This window comes from Dreissena polymorpha, chromosome 5 (assembly GCF_020536995.1).
Source record: "Dreissena polymorpha isolate Duluth1 chromosome 5, UMN_Dpol_1.0, whole genome shotgun sequence".
NCBI lineage: Eukaryota > Metazoa > Mollusca > Bivalvia > Myida > Dreissenidae > Dreissena > Dreissena polymorpha.
In genome coordinates, this window is record NC_068359.1 from 83560887 (window position 1) to 83582390 (window position 21504).

The 21504-nt window shown below is 33.7% G+C and overlaps 1 protein-coding gene across 2 annotated transcripts; it reads left to right on the plus strand.

Moving 5' to 3' along the window:
* Positions 1-4212: 4212 nt before the first annotated feature.
* On the plus strand, positions 4213-17754 carry LOC127831814 (galectin-4-like). Of its 2 annotated transcripts, none has more exons than XM_052356887.1 (9): positions 4213-4343; positions 11999-12087; positions 12356-12443; positions 13256-13375; positions 13738-13872; positions 14656-14718; positions 14891-14976; positions 15123-15336; positions 17055-17754. In XM_052356887.1, the coding sequence occupies exons 1-9, from the start codon at positions 4320-4322 to the stop codon at positions 17103-17105; spliced, it is 870 nt and encodes a 289-aa protein (XP_052212847.1). In that variant the 5' UTR covers positions 4213-4319; the 3' UTR covers positions 17106-17754. The 2 variants fall into 2 exon arrangements, with proteins under 2 accessions (XP_052212847.1, XP_052212846.1); XM_052356886.1 differs by having other exon boundaries at positions 17065-17754.
* The last annotated feature ends 3750 nt before the right edge of the window (positions 17755-21504 follow it).

Here is a 21504-nt window from a genome sequence, read left to right on the forward strand (position 1 = left end):
CTTTTGAGCCTCGCTCTGTGAAAAGGGGGTTTAATGCATGTGCGTAAAGTGTCGTTCCAGTCCACACAGGCTAATCAGGGACGACACTTTCCGCTTTTATAATATTTTCCGGTTAAATAAAATCTCTTCTCAGCAAAAATTCAGTTTAGGCGAAAAGTGACGTCCCTGATTAGCCTGTGCGGACTGCACAGGCTTATTAGGGAGGACACTTTACGCACATATAAAAATATTAAATTTAGGATTATGCAATCAACATTTGTAACAATCGACTTAAGTAGTTGACCTTTACCTTGATCATAGAGATGTGCACATACCGCCAGATAAAGGAGAACAATGTAAGGAAGATTTTACTGAATCTCTTTATGCATATTTAAGTAATAACTTACTTGTATCCTCTAAGCAAAATATTCGCTTATACCAAGTTTCAATGAAATACACCCTAGCAGTTCTGAGTTATGTCTCCGGACACAGAAGTGTTCTGCACGGACGGACGAAGGGATGGAAGTGTGGATGAAAGGTTGGACGGACAGAAGTGCGTTCTCTGGAAAAATATATCCCTCTGCCTCTGGCGGGAGATAATTATGGAATATGATGTTAGATTTTCTCCAACGATGCAGGGCACACTTGACTTCAGTATGCAGTTCTACGCCGATTGTCTTGTTAAAATACGTTTCAAATTATATCATTGTTAAACACACAAAAAGTTATTGTTTCACATCGCCGATTTTATTTTCAAGACTATGCATCATTATTTAAGGCGTGCAATATATATCGTATCATTGGTTATGCTAAGCTAATTATTTCGCGTGATACGGCATAACACAAGTTACTCGTCTATTGCATAATAGCGTTAACATATATGTGAAGAAGGAAGCAGCAGATACAGGGATGCTAATTACCAATAGAATATGTTTTAAAAACCTGTGTACATATTCAGAATAACTATAATTACGTTATTCAGAGGAATGAAACGTATAACTTGAATATTATTCTAGACTTAATAAAGACAGTTAGCACCCACACAGCATCAACAATTTTGTTTTAAAATTTCCGGGATCAATAACAGTAACATATTAAATACCTTTGGCCGCCATGGTGCAGTGGATACGGTGTCCGCCCTGCGACCGGCATACCACGGATACCCACCCTCTTTCATTTTTTTGGACAAAACGTTTAACAAGCAATGCATCACTCAGAGATCGTTGTCGTGTAATAGTGACACAATAATTTCAATCACCGCCAATGAACCAAGCATCATATAAATCATCATCTGGTTACATTCAATACCAAATATCCTGTAACAATGAAGCTTTCACAGAAATACAAAGTGAATTAAGCTGATAACACTAAAAACGCTTGATTCATTATCATATGAATTTAAATTGTGAACAATGCATCTGAAATTGTCAATATATTAACATAATTATGTGTAACCTAAAGTCGGTGATTGTGTTAGTTCAATATAATTATTTCGAATTATTCCCACATTTTTCGTCATGAATTATTTATAGAAAAATAAAAAATGCATTTATTTTTATTTTGTATATGTTGTTAGAGCTGACATGATGACAAACATGTCTGTTATAGTTCCTTAATAAAATTATTATACCTAAAATTCAACAATGGGCGTATTATTTACACCAGGTGCAAGTTATGCAATTTTATTTGATGATCATTATGTTTTTAAATCTTATTAAATTATTCCAATATAATCAGTCGAACAGAAATAAATAATGTTTTGAGTAGTTTTAGTATGTTAAGACTCGAAAGTTGGGTTTGATATAACAATACGCTAATGTATACTATATAATGTTTATGTTATTATTTAAATATTATCATAAAGATATGTGTTGTATTGTGGACAATCAGCATATGTTTCTATTAATAAATGTGTTACATTACGAATGGAATATATTCGTGTCTACAAATATGCATATTGCGCACTTTCTTTAGACAATCAAAATTGATTAATTTGATACGACGCTGCAATGCCATGAAAATTAATTCGAAAAACTGCAGCTTGAATAATGTCAAGGGAACGTTGGTCTTATAGTTGCTCTTTAAATCACGAGTGTTACCACCTGACTTTGCACAAATCTTCCTTCATCAGTAGCATCGGAAACGGAAAAGCTTTTACGCGTATGTTTGCCGTGTTTTAGTTCATATTATGGGAGTTTCACGGTTATTCAGTACCAATAACAATGCTCATTGTTCCGATAGAATAGACAAAGGAACATTATGGTCATTGTTAACTATATTATAGGGTTCAAGGGTTATCTTTTTCAAATTGTTCGTTGAAACACAATAAATGCATGCAAAGTCCATTTCAGTTTTCTTCAATATATATTACACAATTATTTTCTCAAAGCCTGGTAAAGCCTACCGAAAGTCAAACAGTCCCAGAAACACAGTTGTGCGTGCAAAAGTAACACCCGAAACTGTAAAAAAATGTCCCTGGTGAGTCAGTCCTATGCAACACTGTATGTTGCCAAACATACACGATTATGCAACCAACACAGACATTAAAGAGTATACCAGGCGCCATTACGTCTATCAAGGGTACCATTACTGCACAACAGCAAATGCAGTATATCTCTTGACGTTTAATTTGTGCATCAAATATGTTGAGGAGACAAAAATGACTGAGAAAACGCATAAACTTGCAGAGGTCTGACTTGAAAACAGGTAAATTTAACAGTTCCCTCGTTCCAGCACAATTTAAGAGAACCTGATCACATGTTCGTTAATATCGTCCTATGCTGTATTGAAGCTAATGAAAAATGGGCAGGCAAAATACGAAAACTTTGAGAAACATACTGGATAAAGTGACTCAATACTCTTTAGCCCCATATAATGAACGAAACATGAAATAAAACAACTTTATTAAAAAATCTCACTCATTCGTATTTTAACCATTTTAACGTTAGCTCGATATAATAAACATTTTACGCTCCATTGTATAACACACTATTTTAATCAGTGCAAGTTTATAATTACAAAATGAAACATAAATACGACACAATACTGAATGCAAAACGTTCACTGCAAATTTAAATATTTTATTATTACATCGATATAATGAAAATCACGGGCGCCAGTCTATAACACATTTAATATGCGTAAATAAATAAATACACAAAAATAAAACGACATATAACTATACAAACAAAACTGAATGCACACAAGATAAATATTGCACACATTCATCGATATCATAAACATTATTATAATTATTAGGAGTAGAGTTGATCAAATTTGCAAAATATTCATTGAATGCACTTACTAAAATTGTATCACTATTTACTGTGTTAAGTTTTAAAATACATGAAAATTTTCTAAGGCTTTTAACATTTTTTAAACATTCTAATTTTTGTTTAAATGCACTCTTCTTCTTTGTGTTAATTGGTTAAAATGTCGTTTCTTTTTACACAACTTTGATCTAATGTTATCAGACATAATTAAGTGAAAGCGTCATGGTATTGATTTTGTGTAATTACGCACTCGTTATCGAAGCAATGAGCTTGGTTTATACAACTGATAGCAAAAATCTTGGGATTATTACTGTATAAACGAGATTTTGAAATAGAATCGAACCTATGTGAATAATTATTAAAATACAATGACCACTTCAACGGTGTTCGTTAAAATCAAATACAATCTAGTTTGCTAAGAATTGGAAATTGCTTTCTTCGGGCAATAGATAATCAATAATAAAATAACAAGTATTAGATAAAAAAAAAACGTGTGTTCACAACTAAAACGTAGTGTAGTGGACTTACAAATATCAAGAAATTTAATTCAATGACCATTGTGCATTTTATTTATTATTAACCTATCGTACACGACACACACGACATGCAATTGCATTTCCATATAAGACGGCATTAAAGGGCATTTAGTCAAACAGTTATCTTATAAACCAACATGACACTGAATAATAAGGTAATTTTGAATCAACTAAACACATTTGTGTAAGGGCGATTACGTTTAAAATGAAGTTTTTGCTAAGACATATCCAATGCCGTTCTTAACATCGACCGAATTTATTTACTTTATTTGCTGATTTACAACATTGATGAATAAGCTGAATACTATTACAATATTTTACTAATAGTCTTATTATATTCAATTTTTTATTAAAACATTTAAACATTTTGTCAATCTGATCATTATAAATTCAACACACTATTGATGCGCTAAGCGCATGTGCATTTGCTCTCGCTACGTGTTCTAAACTTGCTGCGTTTGTGTTCAGTCGTCTTTGCAAGCTTTGTAAACAGATAAGGCAATTTTAAGTTTGAATTAAACATCTTGTGACGATGGCTATTGTTATAAAGAATCCGGTGAGTAAATTATAATTATATAATTGCTAAGCGTTATAATCTTATGGAATACGTTTTTATTATGTATTTTGATAAATTATTTTGTCTTAACGATTTATGAACGTCAACAATTTGTTGGAAATCTGATCAACCCATGGACGTAAGTGCGCGTAGCTGTAAGCTGTAGAGCTAGTTTGTGTTAGGTGGGCGAAACACATTTACGATATTTCTTACACAAAGTTTAATTGACGTGTTTCGGTAGATATGTCGTAAAATTAATAATTTAATATTATTTAATAGACGGAATATATATCTTTGTATAATATTAACCGTATCGCTTAATTGTTTAACTAGAATAACTAGATTTTTGTCAGCACTAATACACAAACATAATGTGTGTATTATTCGACTTTGTTATGCACGTTATAAACAAAGTGTATACAAACAAGAACGTCCTTTGTAATGAAGTTTCAGTGTTTGCTATTATATAAAAACCCAGGCATCGGAACGACAAAGAACGGACCAGAATGCATATATGCATATATACACAGATATACACATATAACACGAATAGTATGAATACGAACAGACACATATTGTGCAACTGAAATTCGTATTTTATTACTATGCTTTGCTTATGTTCGGATCTCGTGGTTTAAATCTGTTGAAGAAAAAAAATCAAATTCGACAATTGTGATCATTGACAAAACCTACAATTAAGTAATGAGATACATACATTATCTATCCAGCATAAACGTGGTATCGTATTACCAAAGCTCGATTGGTCATTGTCGGCTCTGGTACTACTAAAGATGTACCCCGGGTACTCTTAAGTATACTTTCATGTACCCCGGGTACGGTAACTATACTTTAACGTACCCCGTCGATATTAGACTGTACCCGAGTTGTATTTCCGCCCCAAATCCGATGTTGTAAAACGCGCTACCGATTACCGTTAAGCGAAATTGTTTATCTTAAACAAACTTCCCTTTAAAAAAACTTCATCAACATGTTTTTTGAGTATGAGTTTCGATAATATAGAGACTTTTTTACATTAAAATTTACATAAATGTCAACATAAATAATTTCCAAAAAATAGCCGACAACGACCGATTTAGCGTAAAAATTGCCGGGTACGTGTTAGTATATTTACCGTACCCGGAGTACATGCAAGTATGCTTAAGAATTCCCGGGGTACATGTTAGTAGTACCTGAGCCGCTAATGATAAATCGAGCATTACTAATGCATTGATTTTACACGAAACCTTTTCGTAAAACTAACGAGTCACAGAGACCTACTATAAACTTTGCCAAACTGTTAAGTAGGTAGTGTCTCCGAGCCTGCGAAAACAAAGACTGAACAAGGATTACACATATTAAAATATGTAACAACATGAAATCCTAAATTTGCAACAATCCACTTGTTTTGATATCGCTTTAGAGTGGTTAAACAATAGCACAATTCATATATACATAGCTGAATTTAAAGCATAGGCGCTGGATATGCATACCTCTATTAAACTTTATAATATAATTACAGAAAATGTATGCAGAAAATATCTTATAGTTCTTCACCAATTTTGTTCGATAGCAAACTATGAATAATTTCATTTCACGTTTGCGAAAATAAGATGGTATAACACGTGCGGAAACTAATTCTAACGTTTTAGAGGGACACATGAGTCTGTATTGTTTGAAGGTTTGTTTAATGTTAGCCCAAATAGCAACGCCACGGCCATTATTCAACTTCGAACCATGTTTTCGCGTCTGGTATTGTATTTCTGTAAAGAATGTGAACAATATACTTTTTCGGTGATTTGCAAAATTGACCAATTACATGAAATTCGAATACGCTATAACCTAAGTTGAGCACTAAATGTTTTCAAGGATATTAATTCGCTTCAACTGCATTCAAAGTTCAATTTTGATTGCTTATTGTTTCATTTGTACATCTGACCTGATTCTCGCTGAGTTTTGAATATTTAGCTTTAGGAGTATTGGATCATTTGGGATATCAACATAAGAGAACCTCTTAATCCGCCCGGTAATCTTTTTCTGTAACTCCCGGTATTCATTTAAGGTTAAGGTTATAATGGTAACACGACGGTTTTCTGGGTGTCTATGTGAGTTACTGTGTGTCTCTGTGTCTGTCTGTCAATCCGTCCGCACGTTGGTCCGTCCGTCCCTTCGTCTGGCTTGTCTGAGGTTTCACCTGCCTGCATGACTGCCTGCATGCGTGCCTGCCAGTATACCTGATTTCCAGCCTGCCTGTATGAAGACCCGACATTGTACCGAGAAGTTCAACTACATGTACAACATTTCTGCACGCATAACTTGTTTCATTTGATTAAATGGGATCATAAGCATTTTTATAATTGCAACAGGTTGATGGAACAATAACCGGCCAACTTATTATTGTTATCCGTAAATGTACAGGTTAGCAGGAAATAAAAGTAAAAAATGTCAAGCAAAGTTGCAAACATGTCACAATTCGCGTTCATATACCTTAAACAAAACAAACTATGATATGTTACCTTGGTTACGTACGGGATAATATAATAATTACGATAGTTGAATTTGATAACACATGTAATTACTTAGATTTGAACAAGTGTGCTGGAGTTTTACTGTAATTATTCGGTCGTAAAGCATGTGGGTAAGGCATAAACATATAAACACTGTTCTTTACTATGTATCTTTATTGGTGGTAGCCGCCTACGTTCTCGTCGTATCGCATGCATAAATGTTTGCAATTAGCGTGTTCTTCATTCTGTTAGTTTGTATTTTCCCCCGTTAAATTTTGACTTGCTGTAAGTATGCTGCTCTTGTGGTTTTTCTGTTTACGGTCGAAGTAAAGTTGTTTTATTATTAAAATAGTTTAATTTCATACGGTAGTGGAATCATCGTAACTTTATAAAATGTTGATAAATACTGTTAATCTTTTAACAAATAATATATATTGTAAAACTTTATTTGTGTGAACAGTATGTGTTCTAAATTGGTGAACGAAATGTCATATATACTGACGAAAGTCTCAATTTAGTGACCTTTACCGCTAATACGACATACAGATACCAAGTTACATTTTTGCGAAAAAAACAACAACAATATCTCCAGTTATCAAAACTTAATATCTGAATGCAACAGGTATTGCACAATATAATTATCATGACCACCATGAATATTCTATTTAAATCCATAGGTTATTTAGATAATAAATATCGTACAGTATGTATACGGATACATGTATTTGAATACACCAGTTTTTTTTATATTAATGAATACACTCGACCAAACTTGACTAAAAATGATAAAATGAGACGCTAATTCGGCTAAGTTTTAGGTATAAATTTGTAACGTGTTATATCAATTGTAAGATTTTTAAAGTATCTGGAGTTTATGTAGCACTTAATAAATAAATTGAACAATCTTGCCCTCTGAAACAGGTCACAGTATATTATGTGGGGTCGTGTGCTTTTTCTTTGTCATTACTGTGACATACTCTTGTTTGATTTTAGTTAACAGTTGCTTTGACACTAAAATACCAACAATCGGTAGTAATCTTCTTAATAAACGACCAAAGAGTAGTACAAGGTATATATTGAGCACAGTTATTTGTGTTATTACTATAACGCAACAATGTTCATATCTGGTTGGAATTGAGCTACCTTTATATTTTATTATCCCCCGCTATAGGCGGAGGGATATTGTTTTAGCGTTGTCCGTCCGTCTTTCCGTCCGTCTTTCCGTCCGTCCGGAGCCATATCTTGTAAGTGCTCTAGCGGATTTCATTGAAACTTGGTATGAGTATATATATGGTTAAGAGTGGATAAGAGGATGATGCACACCAAATGGCATTGTACATCATCTGTTAATAACAGAGTTATGGCCCTTTGTATCTTGAAAAAATGCTTTTTTGTGTGTGTCCGGAGCCATATCTTGGAAGTGCTTTGGCGGATTTCATTGAAACTTGGCATGAGTATGTATATGGATAAGAGGATGATGCACGCCAAATGGCATTGTACACCATCTGTTAATAATGGAGTTATGGCCCTTTGTATCTTGAAAAAATGCCTTTTTGAGTGTCAAATATAACACTTTTGTGCCCAGAATCATATCGGCGTGGGATATCAATTCAACGAATTTGCTTGTTTATATTTGAATAAGCCCAAGTGTTGTTAGTTTCTCCTTTTTTTTCTTTCAATGTGCGTCGTCGAGCGCGTCCGTGTCCCAAAACACTAACAAATGCATAGAGTATTTTAAGATATAATCACTATGAACATAAACTGATAAAAAAATGTGATAACAGCTTTAAACGGTTAATGCAAAGAATTATTGCTTCCACTGTTTGTCGGGCTTGCCGAAGTTCACACTTGTTAAGTCATAATTAATAATTAATTTAACGTCTAAATCTAGTTCGATCGCCCGCCAAATGTCAAAATACAGTAAGCTGTTCACACTCATACGATTCGAACAGACGACGATTGTTTGACGTTCCATGTACATTTTTCTGCAAAAGCTGCGACAATATCTAGATGTGTTACTCGATGAGCCTAGATTGGTCTTGTTCTATTTCTAACATATGTTCATGACACATCAGCAGTGGTTACATACAAGATAGTTTGTATGCACATGATTCAGTCATAGTTTTGCAGGCAAGAACTATTATCTTGTTTACAAAGAAGACGAGTTTATGTCACAACTTAGATAGAATAACTGAATACATCTTATTTCAGAAGCTAAGGGAACATCCACGTTTCAACATAATTGTTAATGGTTCATCAATGTCATACCTCTACAGACAACTATTGCGGCGTAAATATAGATACACATCATTTGCGGTATGACTGAGTAATTAATAAATAGGCTACTGACAAATTGAAGTTATTTTATCGTATATTGGTTTTCACAGTTTTTCAAATTAAGGACATTTTACACATAGAAGATAATCAAATCTTTCCTCATCATTGGCCCAAGGGCTTATGTTGGTCACTACAAATTTGAAACGCCTATGTGGTTTCCAGCCAACAAAAGAGTTTAACACGTCATGTTATGTCACATTTTATAAGTGAACACACACAATGTCCGAATCGATATTGACTTCGTTTTTGTCTCTCACAACACTGTTTATTCATATTGCACAAGATCCTTCCAGACAGAAGGTTTGATTAATTTTAATATTTCAATGAAACCACCAAGCACCGTTTTTGAAGGCATTCGTTCTTAGAATCCCTATTTTATCAAAGTACTGTTTTTCAGTTCACATTGTTGACCACACGAAGTCACATTTCATTATGCATGTTTATTAAGTAATGGATTCGTCTGTATGGGTTGTTTATCTTCTCGTTATAAACCTATATTTTGAGTGATTCTTTGATTTTTTGATAATTATGTCTGTGATATGCATGCTTTTTAACTCGTATCATTTCATTTTGTTGCCATATTTCGTATGCTATATGATTAGAATTTATGTCAGAGTACAATGTATTGTAATATATTATGACAAATGTTAGTTGTTAAATTATGTCGCTATTTGTGTTGCCTCTTGATCTCATGCCACTAACTAACAAGGGCCACAATGGAAATATGGGGCTTGTATTTTGGTATTTTATCCCTGATACAAGGACTCATGTCATCGTTCTCTTAATCCCATACGTTAGGTTTCAGTATCATACATGTTTACAATTAATGCTTCGTGTTGTATTGATTATTTACAAAAATGTTTATGTGACACATACAAATATAACCACAAAATGTGGTTTCACAATTGTTCATAAATGTGTTATATTTCTGGAGCTTAACATCTTACCTGTTTCATTCAAAAGCACTGTTTCCTTAAAAATCGCCTTAAACAGCTATGAAATAGACCACATACATGTATAGTTCAGCATAATTAACTATAATTTGACAATTGTTTGTCAATTAATGCCTTAATAGAATATTAAGTCAAGATTAAGCTAACTTTTATATTTCAAGTTTCGATGCATTTCTAAAAAATTGCAAAGAAAAAAATGTATTCGTGAGGGAAATATGCCGTCATTCATATGTATTTTTAATTTTGGTGAATTCAAATATTGCTCTGTAATCCAATTTCTTTGTTGTTATGCCCATTAACTACAAAAAAAAATTTATATGTGTTTGTTACACAAACAAACAGTTGTAATTTTGTAAAAAGAATGCAACTAAATAACAGTGCATTGTGTACATGTATATTAAAAATAAGTAATAAAAACATATTATTATTTTTTTAGTTTCGCAGAATGCTTCTCAAAACGTGTGTTTTATGCGAAAAACGGCTTATGGTCATCATCAGGGCAGTCCTGTAAATAAACATGTCGTCAAATATGTTAAATATAATTTCCTGATAGAACTAACGAAGATCAATTTATGTGTGGCAATTAGTTTAAACCTATATATTTTAGCTCGATTGTATTGAAAGTATTTACTACTTATTTGTCACGCTCTCGAGTCCGTTTCCTTGGCCTAGAACCAGTACTTGGTGTCTTTGGGGGAGATCTAAAGAACGCTCCCACTGTAGGGATCGAACCCGTGACCTTCCGGTCTCGAGCCGGACACCATATCCATTACAACACTGCGACCTTAATTGTGGCAATCGTAGTAGGTCAGCGTTCTACACTACAAATGTACATCACAACATCCTCCTTGTGCTTCTACAAGCTCGCCGCCGTCGCAAAATGTTCTCCAGAACAGTCCTCCTTCAATTAAATTGGGTATATAAACAATATCAAAAAGCAATGCATAATGTTTTATTTGCAAGAAACCTCAGGTGTAATATTTTGCCAAAGCAATTATTATCATAATGTGATACTGGTTAATTAGTTTTAATAAAAAACTTGACATTTTGTGAGCACTATGTTGTTGTTCTTGCATTCTATATGAAAATTTCGTAACCATAGTATCAAATATAATATTAAAGATTAATTTTTCAATTGTCATAGTGATAAATTGTAAAACATTAAATAATGAAGATCTCTTTTTAAGGTGCAAGTTGTGTTTTTTGCAATCGACATATGCTTTCCAAAATGACATATAATATCATATACGTATAGCATTGTTTTCATGGAAACGGCTTTTAGAATTTTACAAATTTGTAATTAAATCATAACTGCATATATTCCGCTCAATTTTTCCTGGGAATGCCTTAGGAAAATACATTGTAATTTTGTCCTATTTGATTTCTTGGAAAAAGTGTAAACAAACGCCATGACAACTCGTAGCCAAGACAACCGTCCAAAAAAGTGTTGCTGCTTTACAAGATGTGTGTTCGTTTCAAATGCTCATGTACATTTGAATAATTTTAATGATGACATATGACATGTATATATATAAAGATACGCCGTGTGGTTCAATCGTACGAATACATTTTCGTTTTTCTTCGAAAGTGTAATAATTTATATATACGGACCGATTTGTGTAGGTCTAAATTGCATATGACACTTAAGTGCACGAACAATTCTACGATCACAGTAGCAAGTCAATTCGTTTTATTAATTCGATGTGCGACTGCTACCAAGTTAAATATTTTGAAGTAATGCGTTTCCTGGTAATTAAAACCATGTCAAAAACATGATCTAATTAACATTTATATAGGCATATTTTATTGACGTCCTTCTTATACGCCGCATAATTGCATAGTTTTATATCCGTGATTTAAGACTACCCCGTACGTGGGCCCCATTCCCGTGGGGATGACAGAGGGTGCCACTATCCACGTGAGAGGAACCACCGAGCTTCACCACTCAGGGTAAACACTATGTATATCAGAATTGAAACAAAATTATTCGCAATAATATTTCAAGAAAATGATCAATAACTACTCACACACTTGGGGTTAACAAACATTATAAAAGCGAAATTATAAAATATTTTTTATTTAGTTTTTATTTCTCTGAAATATGACACGAGGGTATTGTTCCAAACACTAGATTTCGTGTTAGTTTATAGTGTGTTTACAATCTCCACGTAAACGTTTATATTTCAATATAAGAATACATAAATGGCCCATTCCCAAGGTTCCTGATCAGCCTTCAGTGTGGCAGCAGTACGGACCCAAGGAGCGACTGTGCACTGGCATTCACTCCGCGCTTCAGCGAACAACAGGTGATGACGTGGTTGTTTTTATGATTGTTGATTGTATTATTTATATAATCTTGAGCTTTTGAACGTTCGTAGTTATAAGACGAGGCAATTTTCTCAACTGTGGATACTGTTTAAAGTTTGTCATCATTGAACGCGCATCCTGCAATATCCGATTGATCTGTTTTAAAGTTTCGTTTATTGAATTGCATTCATCGTGTTTTGCGATTGCCCTGCGCCCGTCAGCTTTTGGTTTACGTTCATTAAATCAAAAACAAATTAAAGCCATTGATATTAAGCTTCATAACGACGAACATTCATTGTATGCACATCATACATATAAAGAATCAGTTCAGTATGAATTTGGAGTAGTGACATCGGTTCGATGCCAAGCTGATTTTTTACTAAAACAAAACAATTGTTTCCGTTCTCTAACTTTAACGTTTTTGAACAATGAAGACGAAATTTAATCAGTATATATCTAAACTTTGCATGAACATTTCGAGATGGGATATGGTGCGAACGAGACCAAAGTCCAAATGGAGAACAAAGGGGGCTATTGCAACCAACCTTAACATACACACGAATAAATAAATAAATAAATAATATATGTATATATGTATATATATATATATATATATATATATATATATATATATATATATATATATATATATATATATATATATATATATATATATATATATATATATATATATATATATATATATATATATATATATGTGTGTGTGTGTACTACAAATACTATCCATGCTGTCATAAGTGTGCACTTCAGTCAACACATTTTGCTTTTCAAATTTCTCGTTTTCTTTCAGGCCGGTCGGAACAGTCTGCAGAACGGCTGTTGGGGATTGGAAGAGAGTCACGGAAGTGTCACCTTCCGCCTTGGTGAAAATGTGGACATGTCGATCGTGGTTCATGCAGGCTATTATACGGTAAAGACATACACAAAAGTACCAAATTGGCAATGCTAAAGTCCTATCGTGCTAGATTACAAAAGGATACGTGCGTTTATAGTTAAGAAATGAAGAAACAACTCTATCTGGGGTTGGAGAGCAAAAATGTGAACCAAAACATCATTTTCTTGTTAAACCTCATAAAATGTCCGATTTTTCATTATTTTTTACATTCTGTAAGAAAAAGCATCTCCCGTTTTAGACTATAAGAACTATATGGCAAAAGTTCTCAAAATACGTAGGTTAACTGGAAAAACAAGTTATTTAGTACATATCTAAAATAAACATATCGCCAGGCCACCTCTGTATGCTCTTTCCGGTGATCTTTATTGCATCCTCAGGTGATGGTGAACGGTCGCCACTTCTGCGACTACAATCACCGCATTCCTCTATACCGGGTGAGCCACATCTCCGTGGAACAGGGGATCCGTATCCGGGAGATTGTATTTGAGACACCAACGGGATACCCCCATCCGGTGAGAGACTGATAAGGGCACGTTAAAAAAGGTTGTCTACGACGGTTTCCACTCCGCTTTAGCGTCACAGCAATGTGGCAGCTCATAAATGAGCCAAAAGAAAATGATCGAATTGTTTGTGTTACTCGGAGTCCCACACTATTTAAAACATTGTTGTTGTTGAAATCGTTATACATGAATTATACGTTATGACTTGCAATATCGATGTATGTCTTATATAGAAGTGAATGATGTAGATAGGTACTTTTTGAAAGTATCGATGTCTTTTAAATAAGACTCGAACACTTAAAATTTCGACTTATAACTACACTATATCACGTTACGACATCCAAATATTTAGTATTTATTTGCGCGATCCAAATATTGTTCCGAACAGAAATATTAATAATATATGATAAAGAATATATAAATATGATTGTCTGCCTATTTTTTAAATCAGCATTCCTAATAAGTCTTAAAGTAAAGTGTTAATAATACCTGGCTAGACACGAAAAAAAATTGTATCAAGACCACTAAACGCACAGTAAAAACGTGTGTACATTTTTTAGAACATATATTGTTAAAAAATGTCGCGAATTTGTTTAATAAAATATGCGTCAGTACATAGCGTCCTCACTAAAGCGTAAGTGATTTAGAACCAATTGTTCAGTTTTGGTGAACAAATGGTAGACAAAACATATATGGCAACTGTAGAATATGTAAAAATGACTATATTACGTGGCGTATGCATGTTGTATTGATTTTTGTTACGCCTGTTACATAAGCCATGGACATCCATTTCAGACGCCCGGATACCCTTGTATTTCAACCGGACCTTCTGGGCCTGTCGGGTCGATTCTCCACCCGGTGTGTGAACACGTATATCTCTTTCTTATCACAACACGTGTCATATTCGGTCATAAATTGATTGTTGTGTGTAGCGTCATATAACGGATATTAAAAATAATAGTTTATACTCATTTACATAGTATGAAATATGTATTTTATATGTGTCGAAAATTCTCATATTATCTTTCAGCCCGTACCGTTCGTACACAACTTGGGGTCCGTCTATCCGGGAAGGATGGTTTTCATAAGCGGTATCCCACATCCTTTTCCCATAAGGTTGATATATTTTAATTATTATTAAATTGATATAGATCTTGATAAATTTAAAAATAAGTTGTAATGTAAATGTAGTTGAAAAGTACATTGGATCGACAAATGGGGAGACCAAGACAAATACAAATCTAGAATAACCTCAATATCAGGTTCAACGTCAACTTCGAAAGCAAGCCAAACGGGCCGGACATTGCCTTCCACTGCGACTTCCGGTTCAACTTCTGTGCTCATCATAACGTGATCGCTCGCAACACGCAGACGAACAATAAGTGGGGACCAGAAGAGTGCACTGACAGTAATTTTCCTTTGATCCCGAATGTCTTTTTTGAGATGATATTCCTCGTGGAGCAGCATTGCTTTAAGGTATGTGTTTGCTGGATTTGGTTACATTAAACTAAACATAATTAAAAATGTATTAATCTATAGTCATGTGGTCAGTTAATCTAGAGAAATATTGACATCCAAGATAAACTACAGGATGGAAACTCTTGTCAACCGTCTATAGTCCTTAGTTAAAGACACATGACTTATTGACTTTTCCAGTCTAAAATATTCCCACCAAATACGCCACCTTTATCCATGAACACTTATACAAAGACGATACAACGCCTTGAAATAGCAATTATAATCGTCAGGAAGAAGAATGCCTTGTGTTAATTGCAAGATGACATGTAACAAACTACTCATACTTGTTCAGGAAAACCATTTACTGTTTTACCAGTGCAAAGTGTATACAACAATTTAACTAATTGTCACTAAACAGACAACTACCATACCTGAATATATAGTACAGAGAATGAAAATGTACGTGTTTATGGTCAAATCCCGCACAAGCTATGTATCTTAATCGGAAGGTTATAACGCGAATCCTTTATTAAAAGCAGCCATTCTGCATAAATTTAATATTTAATGGTTCTGCACTTAGTCATATGTTTCAAATCAGGTTTGTCAAGCAATTTGAAAGAATGACAACAGAATATCAAGACCTTAACTATGACCTCCAAATTTTACAAAGCGCCCGATTAATGCTCATTTTAAAATCAATTTTTGCATAAAGCCGTGGCCTAATCATGTCTGACCATGGTTTTAAGTTTGCCAATTATTTGACGAATAAAGTATCGTATATAAACTTTGTCATATGTGATTAATCATACATACCAAATGACATTATTTGAACGTTCCAAAGCGGTGAACCCAAATTTAAGTGGTTTATTGTATGTATTGTCCTGTTTTGTATAAGCGATTCGTCCCCTGCTATTTAAAAAATTTTGAAGGTCACCATTGCGTAATAATATGGTGTCCGCCTAGAGACCGGGAGGTCACAGGTTCGATCCGCACTGTAGGAGCGTTTTTAAGATCTCCCTAAATGAAACTTAGTACTGGTTCTTGGCCCCAGAAACGGACTCGAGAGCGTTTTAATAAGTCTGAGGCTTCCGATGCAATGGAGATTGAATACATAGGTTAATTTTGTTTAAAGGATTTGGTCACTGATTTTCGTATTTTTTAAGTTCTGATTGAATTTCATTACTACCAAAAAAGTTAGGCATAAATAGCTTATAATACGAAAACATAATACAATAAGCACTGGTGGTTAAATTCGTGATCTTTAAAAGCAAAAGCATATGTGCTACGACTAAACTACGAAGGCTTTTATATGTTGAATGCTGAATGAAATTCTTTGTCGCATATATCCGTCTTGTTTAATATTCGACGAAAAGCATTTTAAATTTTTTTTTTCAAAACTGATTCTCAATTAACGAACAGAGTGAACATTTTGGATTGCTTCTTTGAATATGATGAATACAATATTTGTTGAATATGTGACACTCTTTTGAATTGTTTATTTTCTGCAAATTTTTTACAAGTCCTTTACTTTAAATATAAAAAGGCGATTACACAAAAAAATGTATTCCCTGAAATAGCCCTGTCGCTCATTGTTTGTACATAAATTTATGCAGAAACTTTTTAAGAATGTAAAGCAATAAATGTAACACGCGTTCCATTGGTTAATGCCGTCTAAATTGAAAAGTTTTTTATTTGCATTTTGTTGAGGCAAATGGCGGTGAAGCATCCATTTACAGTGTTTTGCAGGTTGCAGTGAACAATGTTCATCTTCTCGAATACAAACATAGGCTGCAGCCACTGAGCAAGTTTACTTTTGTGAGAATAGATGGTGACGTCAATATCACGCAAGTGCGCTACCAGTGACAACTTTCATATCATGTCATCAGATTGCACTGAACGTACCGGAGCGATTGACAACATTTCACCAAATGAGTTTAATGTTACTTTTTCAGAATTATTGTCTTTTTAAAGATATATGTTAACACATAAATGTCATCAATTTTAACATAATTATGTATAAGATATTGGTGTTTTAATATAAATGTAGATCGTCATCAAACTATGTAAATTGTACGATCATTATTCTGGAAGGCTTAGCCAAAGACAACGTTTATGTCTTTGTGTGTATATTTCTCTTTTATAACAGATGCAAACATAAAATGCCCCAAAAGTAATGTTGCGGTAAATGTTGGGCTAAAATCTACACTTCGCATATTCATACGGATTTTGGAACAAGTTTGCAATGGTTAATCTACCCAAAAATAAGCCGTGGAACATGTTCGGTATAGACGTCATGCTTTGAGTGTATTTTGTTTTGAGCTAATAGTACACCTAATTGAACATGCTGTCATTACTCTTACGGTGATATGTTTCACGCTGATCACATGAATCGCTTTTGTCATATTTATTAAAGTCATATTAAAGGATATTTCTTTTTTTGATGTCATTTGATAACAGTATTAGACATATAAATGTTGAATTTGATTTGACATACGCAATATTTGTCACGCAATAAGAAAAGGGTCAAACTGACACCGTTCGGGGAATATTAATGGCTTGATTATAAATTTGTGTCAGTACCACATTGTTCACATTTTTTTAGCAGCTGATTAAAACAGTAAAAATACCTTACTTTTGAGCCTCGCTCTGTTAAAAGGGGGTTTACTGCATGTGTGTTAAGTCTCTTTCTAGTCTGCACAGGCTAATCAGGAACGACACTTTCCGCTTTTATAATATTTTTTTTAAAGAAAGTCTCTTCTTAGCAAAAATTTAGTATTAGGCGAAAAGTGTCGTCCCTGATTAGCCTGTGCGTACTGCACATGCTAATTTGGGAGGACACTTAACGCACATATAAAAATATTAAATTTAGGATTATGCAATCAAAATTTGTAACACTCGACCTAAGTAGTTGACCATAGAGTTTTCGAACACACAGCCAGATAAAGGAAACATTGTAAGGACGATTTTTCAGAATCACTCTATGCATTGTTAAGTAATGACTGAATTGTATCCTCTTAGCAAAATATACGCTTATACAAAGTTGCAATGAAATCGACCATAGCAGATCTGAGATATGTCTAAGAACACAAAAGTGTTCCGGACGGACGAAGGGATGGAAGTGTGGATGAAAGGTTGGACGGACAACAAGCTTTCTCTGAAAACAATTTTATCCCTCAGCCTCTGGCGGGAGATAATTATGGAATATGATGTTAGGTTTCCTAAAATGATGCAGGGCAAAATTGACATCTGTTTTGAGTTCAACGCAGATTGTCTTGTAAAAATAGGTTTCAAACTATATCATTGTTAAACACACGAATAGTTATTGTTTCACATCGCTGATTTTATTTTCAAGACTATGCATCATTATTTAAGGCGCGCGATATATAACGTATCATTGGCTAGGCTAAGCTAATTATTTCGTGTGATACAGCATAACACAAGCTACTCGTCTTTTGTATACCAGCGTTAAAATGTAGGATGTTAATAACCAATTTAATATGTTTGATTGTGCTCGACAAAAGTGTTGAAATAATCGTCATAACTGTTGTATTTGAATGATCCCTCATTTATGAACACCTTTAAAAGCTCTGAACCAGATCGATATAACTGTTGTATTTGAATGATCCCTCATTCATGAACATCTTTAAAAGCTCTGAACCAGATCGATCTTTGTTGTCTTTTTCAAGACATTTCTACAAAACCAAGTTACACGAGGGCGTGACTAATGAATGATTAAACATTGCTGTTTGGAATGACTATTTCATATCAAGGCGGGATTTAAATTGTTTTATCGGTCAGGGATACAATAATGTTGGACATTGGCGGAGTAAATACGTGTTATCAGTCAGGGATATCATGACTCTTCACAACGTTTGGTCAGAGTATCCCTGGGTCAGATTGTCCTTGGGTCAGAGTGTCCACTGTAATTATGCACCATTGGCATTACAAACGGCTATGTACAGCATCGTAAACAGTAAATTACTGTTATACTCTTTTATACTATTACCAGATAAAAATAACTCTGATCGTATGAACATGAGCTTCATACCAAAGCTATTTTTAGATCAGATTCGGGGTTTTCCAAAAATTGGAGAATCTGTTTTTGTCAACTACGGAAAAACAAAATCGTCAATAAATGCGATATTTGACATAATTAATTAAATTTAAGGAGAAAATAATAGGATACACATAATATTATGTGAGTTTGGGATAGAGATCAAGTTTATCATGCTCGGCTCGAACCATGTTAGCGCTCGACAAGCATCGCGCTACATCGGTTCTAAGCCTCGTATGATAAACTTGATCTTTATCCAAAACTCACATACTATTCTATGTATCGTCAACTATGTTACAAAGCTACTCGTATAATGCATACCAGCGTTAAAGGGGCCTTTTCACGTTTTGGTATTTTTGACAAAAGTGAAAAAAAGTTGTTTCAGATTCGCGAATTTTCGTTTTAGTTATGATATTTCTGAGGAAACAGTAATCATACTGAACATTTACCAAGCTCTAAAATAGCCATGATATGCATCTTTTGACGATTTAAAAACCTGAAAATTATAAAGCGTTGCAACGCGAAACGATTTAATAATTTGGATAGTTCTGGTGTTGTCGTTATATTTTGTGAATCTACGAGGATTGCTTATATAATGTATAAAATACTTCCATAATTGCATGAGGACGGATGGTCGAGTGGTCTAAGTGGTTTTCTTTTACTCCATGATTCCAGGGGTCAGTGGTTCGAGCCCTGCTGAGGGTTACTTTTGTTTCTTATTTTAATTTTATCCTTGATTTTTTTACTGGAGTTTTGTACATCCAATTTTTAGATTTATCAATATAAAGCATTTAATGAAAAACTTAAAAAAAATCCAAAATCTGTGAAAAGGCCCCTTAAATGTATGTGTAGAAGGAAGCAGCAGATACAATCGTGTTAATAACCAATAGAATATGTTTTAAAAACCTGTGTACATATTCAGAATAACTATAATTACGTTATTCAGAGGAATGAAACGTATAACTTGAAGATTATTCTAGACTTTATAAACACAGTTAGCACACACACATCGTCAATACCTTTGTTTCAAGCTTTCCGGGATCAATAAAGGTAACATATCGTATACCTTAGGCAGCCATGGTGTAGTGGATAAGGCGTTCGCCCTGCGACCGGCATACCACGGATTCGATCCCCAATCTCTTTCTTTCTTTCTTTCTTTCTTTCTTTCTTTCTTTCTTTCTTTCTTTCTTTCTTTCTTTCTTTCTTTCTTTCTTTCTTTTTTTCTTTCTTTCTTTCTTTCTTTCTTTCTTTCTTTCTTTCTTTCTTTCTCTCTTTAGACAATACGTTTAACAAGCAATTTATCAATCAGAGATCGTTGTCGTGTAATAGTGACACAATACCATTTCAATCACCGCCAAGGAACCAACCATTGTACAAAGCATCATATGGTTACATTCAATACCAAATATCCTGTAACAATGAAATACAAAGTGAATGAAGCTGATAACACTGAACACGACTGAATCATTATCATATGAATTTTTACTGTGAACAATGCATCTGAAATTGTCAATATATTGACATAATTATGTGAAACCTAAAGTCGGCGATTGTGTTAGGTCAATATAATTTGTATTCCAACATTTTCCGTCATAAATTATATATAGAAATATAAAAAAATGCATGTATTTATATTTTAATATGTTGTTAGAACTGACACGATGACAAAAAGGTCTGATATAGTTCCTTAATAAAATGGTTATACATACAATAACCATTGGCGTTTTATTTACACCAGTTGCAAGTTATACAATTTTATTAGATGATCATTATGTGTTTGAATCTTATAAAATCATTTCAATATTATCAGTCGATTTATCAGACATAAAAATGTTTTGAGTAATTTAAGTATGTTAAGACTCGAAAGTAGGGTTTTATATTACAATGCGCTAATTTATACTATTTAATGTCGAGGTAATCATTTAATTTTCATCACAACGAAACGAGGTCATATGTGTTGAATTGTGGACAATCAGCGTATGCTTATATTAATAGATGTCTTACATTTCAAAATCGAATGAAATATATTAAAGTCGACAAATATGTTTATTATACACTTTCTTAAGAAAACCAAAATTGATTAATTTAATACGACGTTGCAATGCCATGGGAATTAATTAGAAAAACTGCAG

Bases quoted from the DNA above. Each gene is read 5' to 3' on its own strand.
- LOC127831814 (XM_052356886.1), top strand. From the start codon at position 4,320: ATGGCTATTGTTATAAAGAATCCG. The intron at 12,088-12,355 runs GTAAACACTATG...CCCATTCCCAAG, and splicing joins ACCGAGCTTCACCACTCAGG to GTTCCTGATCAGCCTTCAGT. The intron at 14,719-14,890 runs GTGTGTGAACAC...ATTATCTTTCAG, and splicing joins TCGGGTCGATTCTCCACCCG to CCCGTACCGTTCGTACACAA.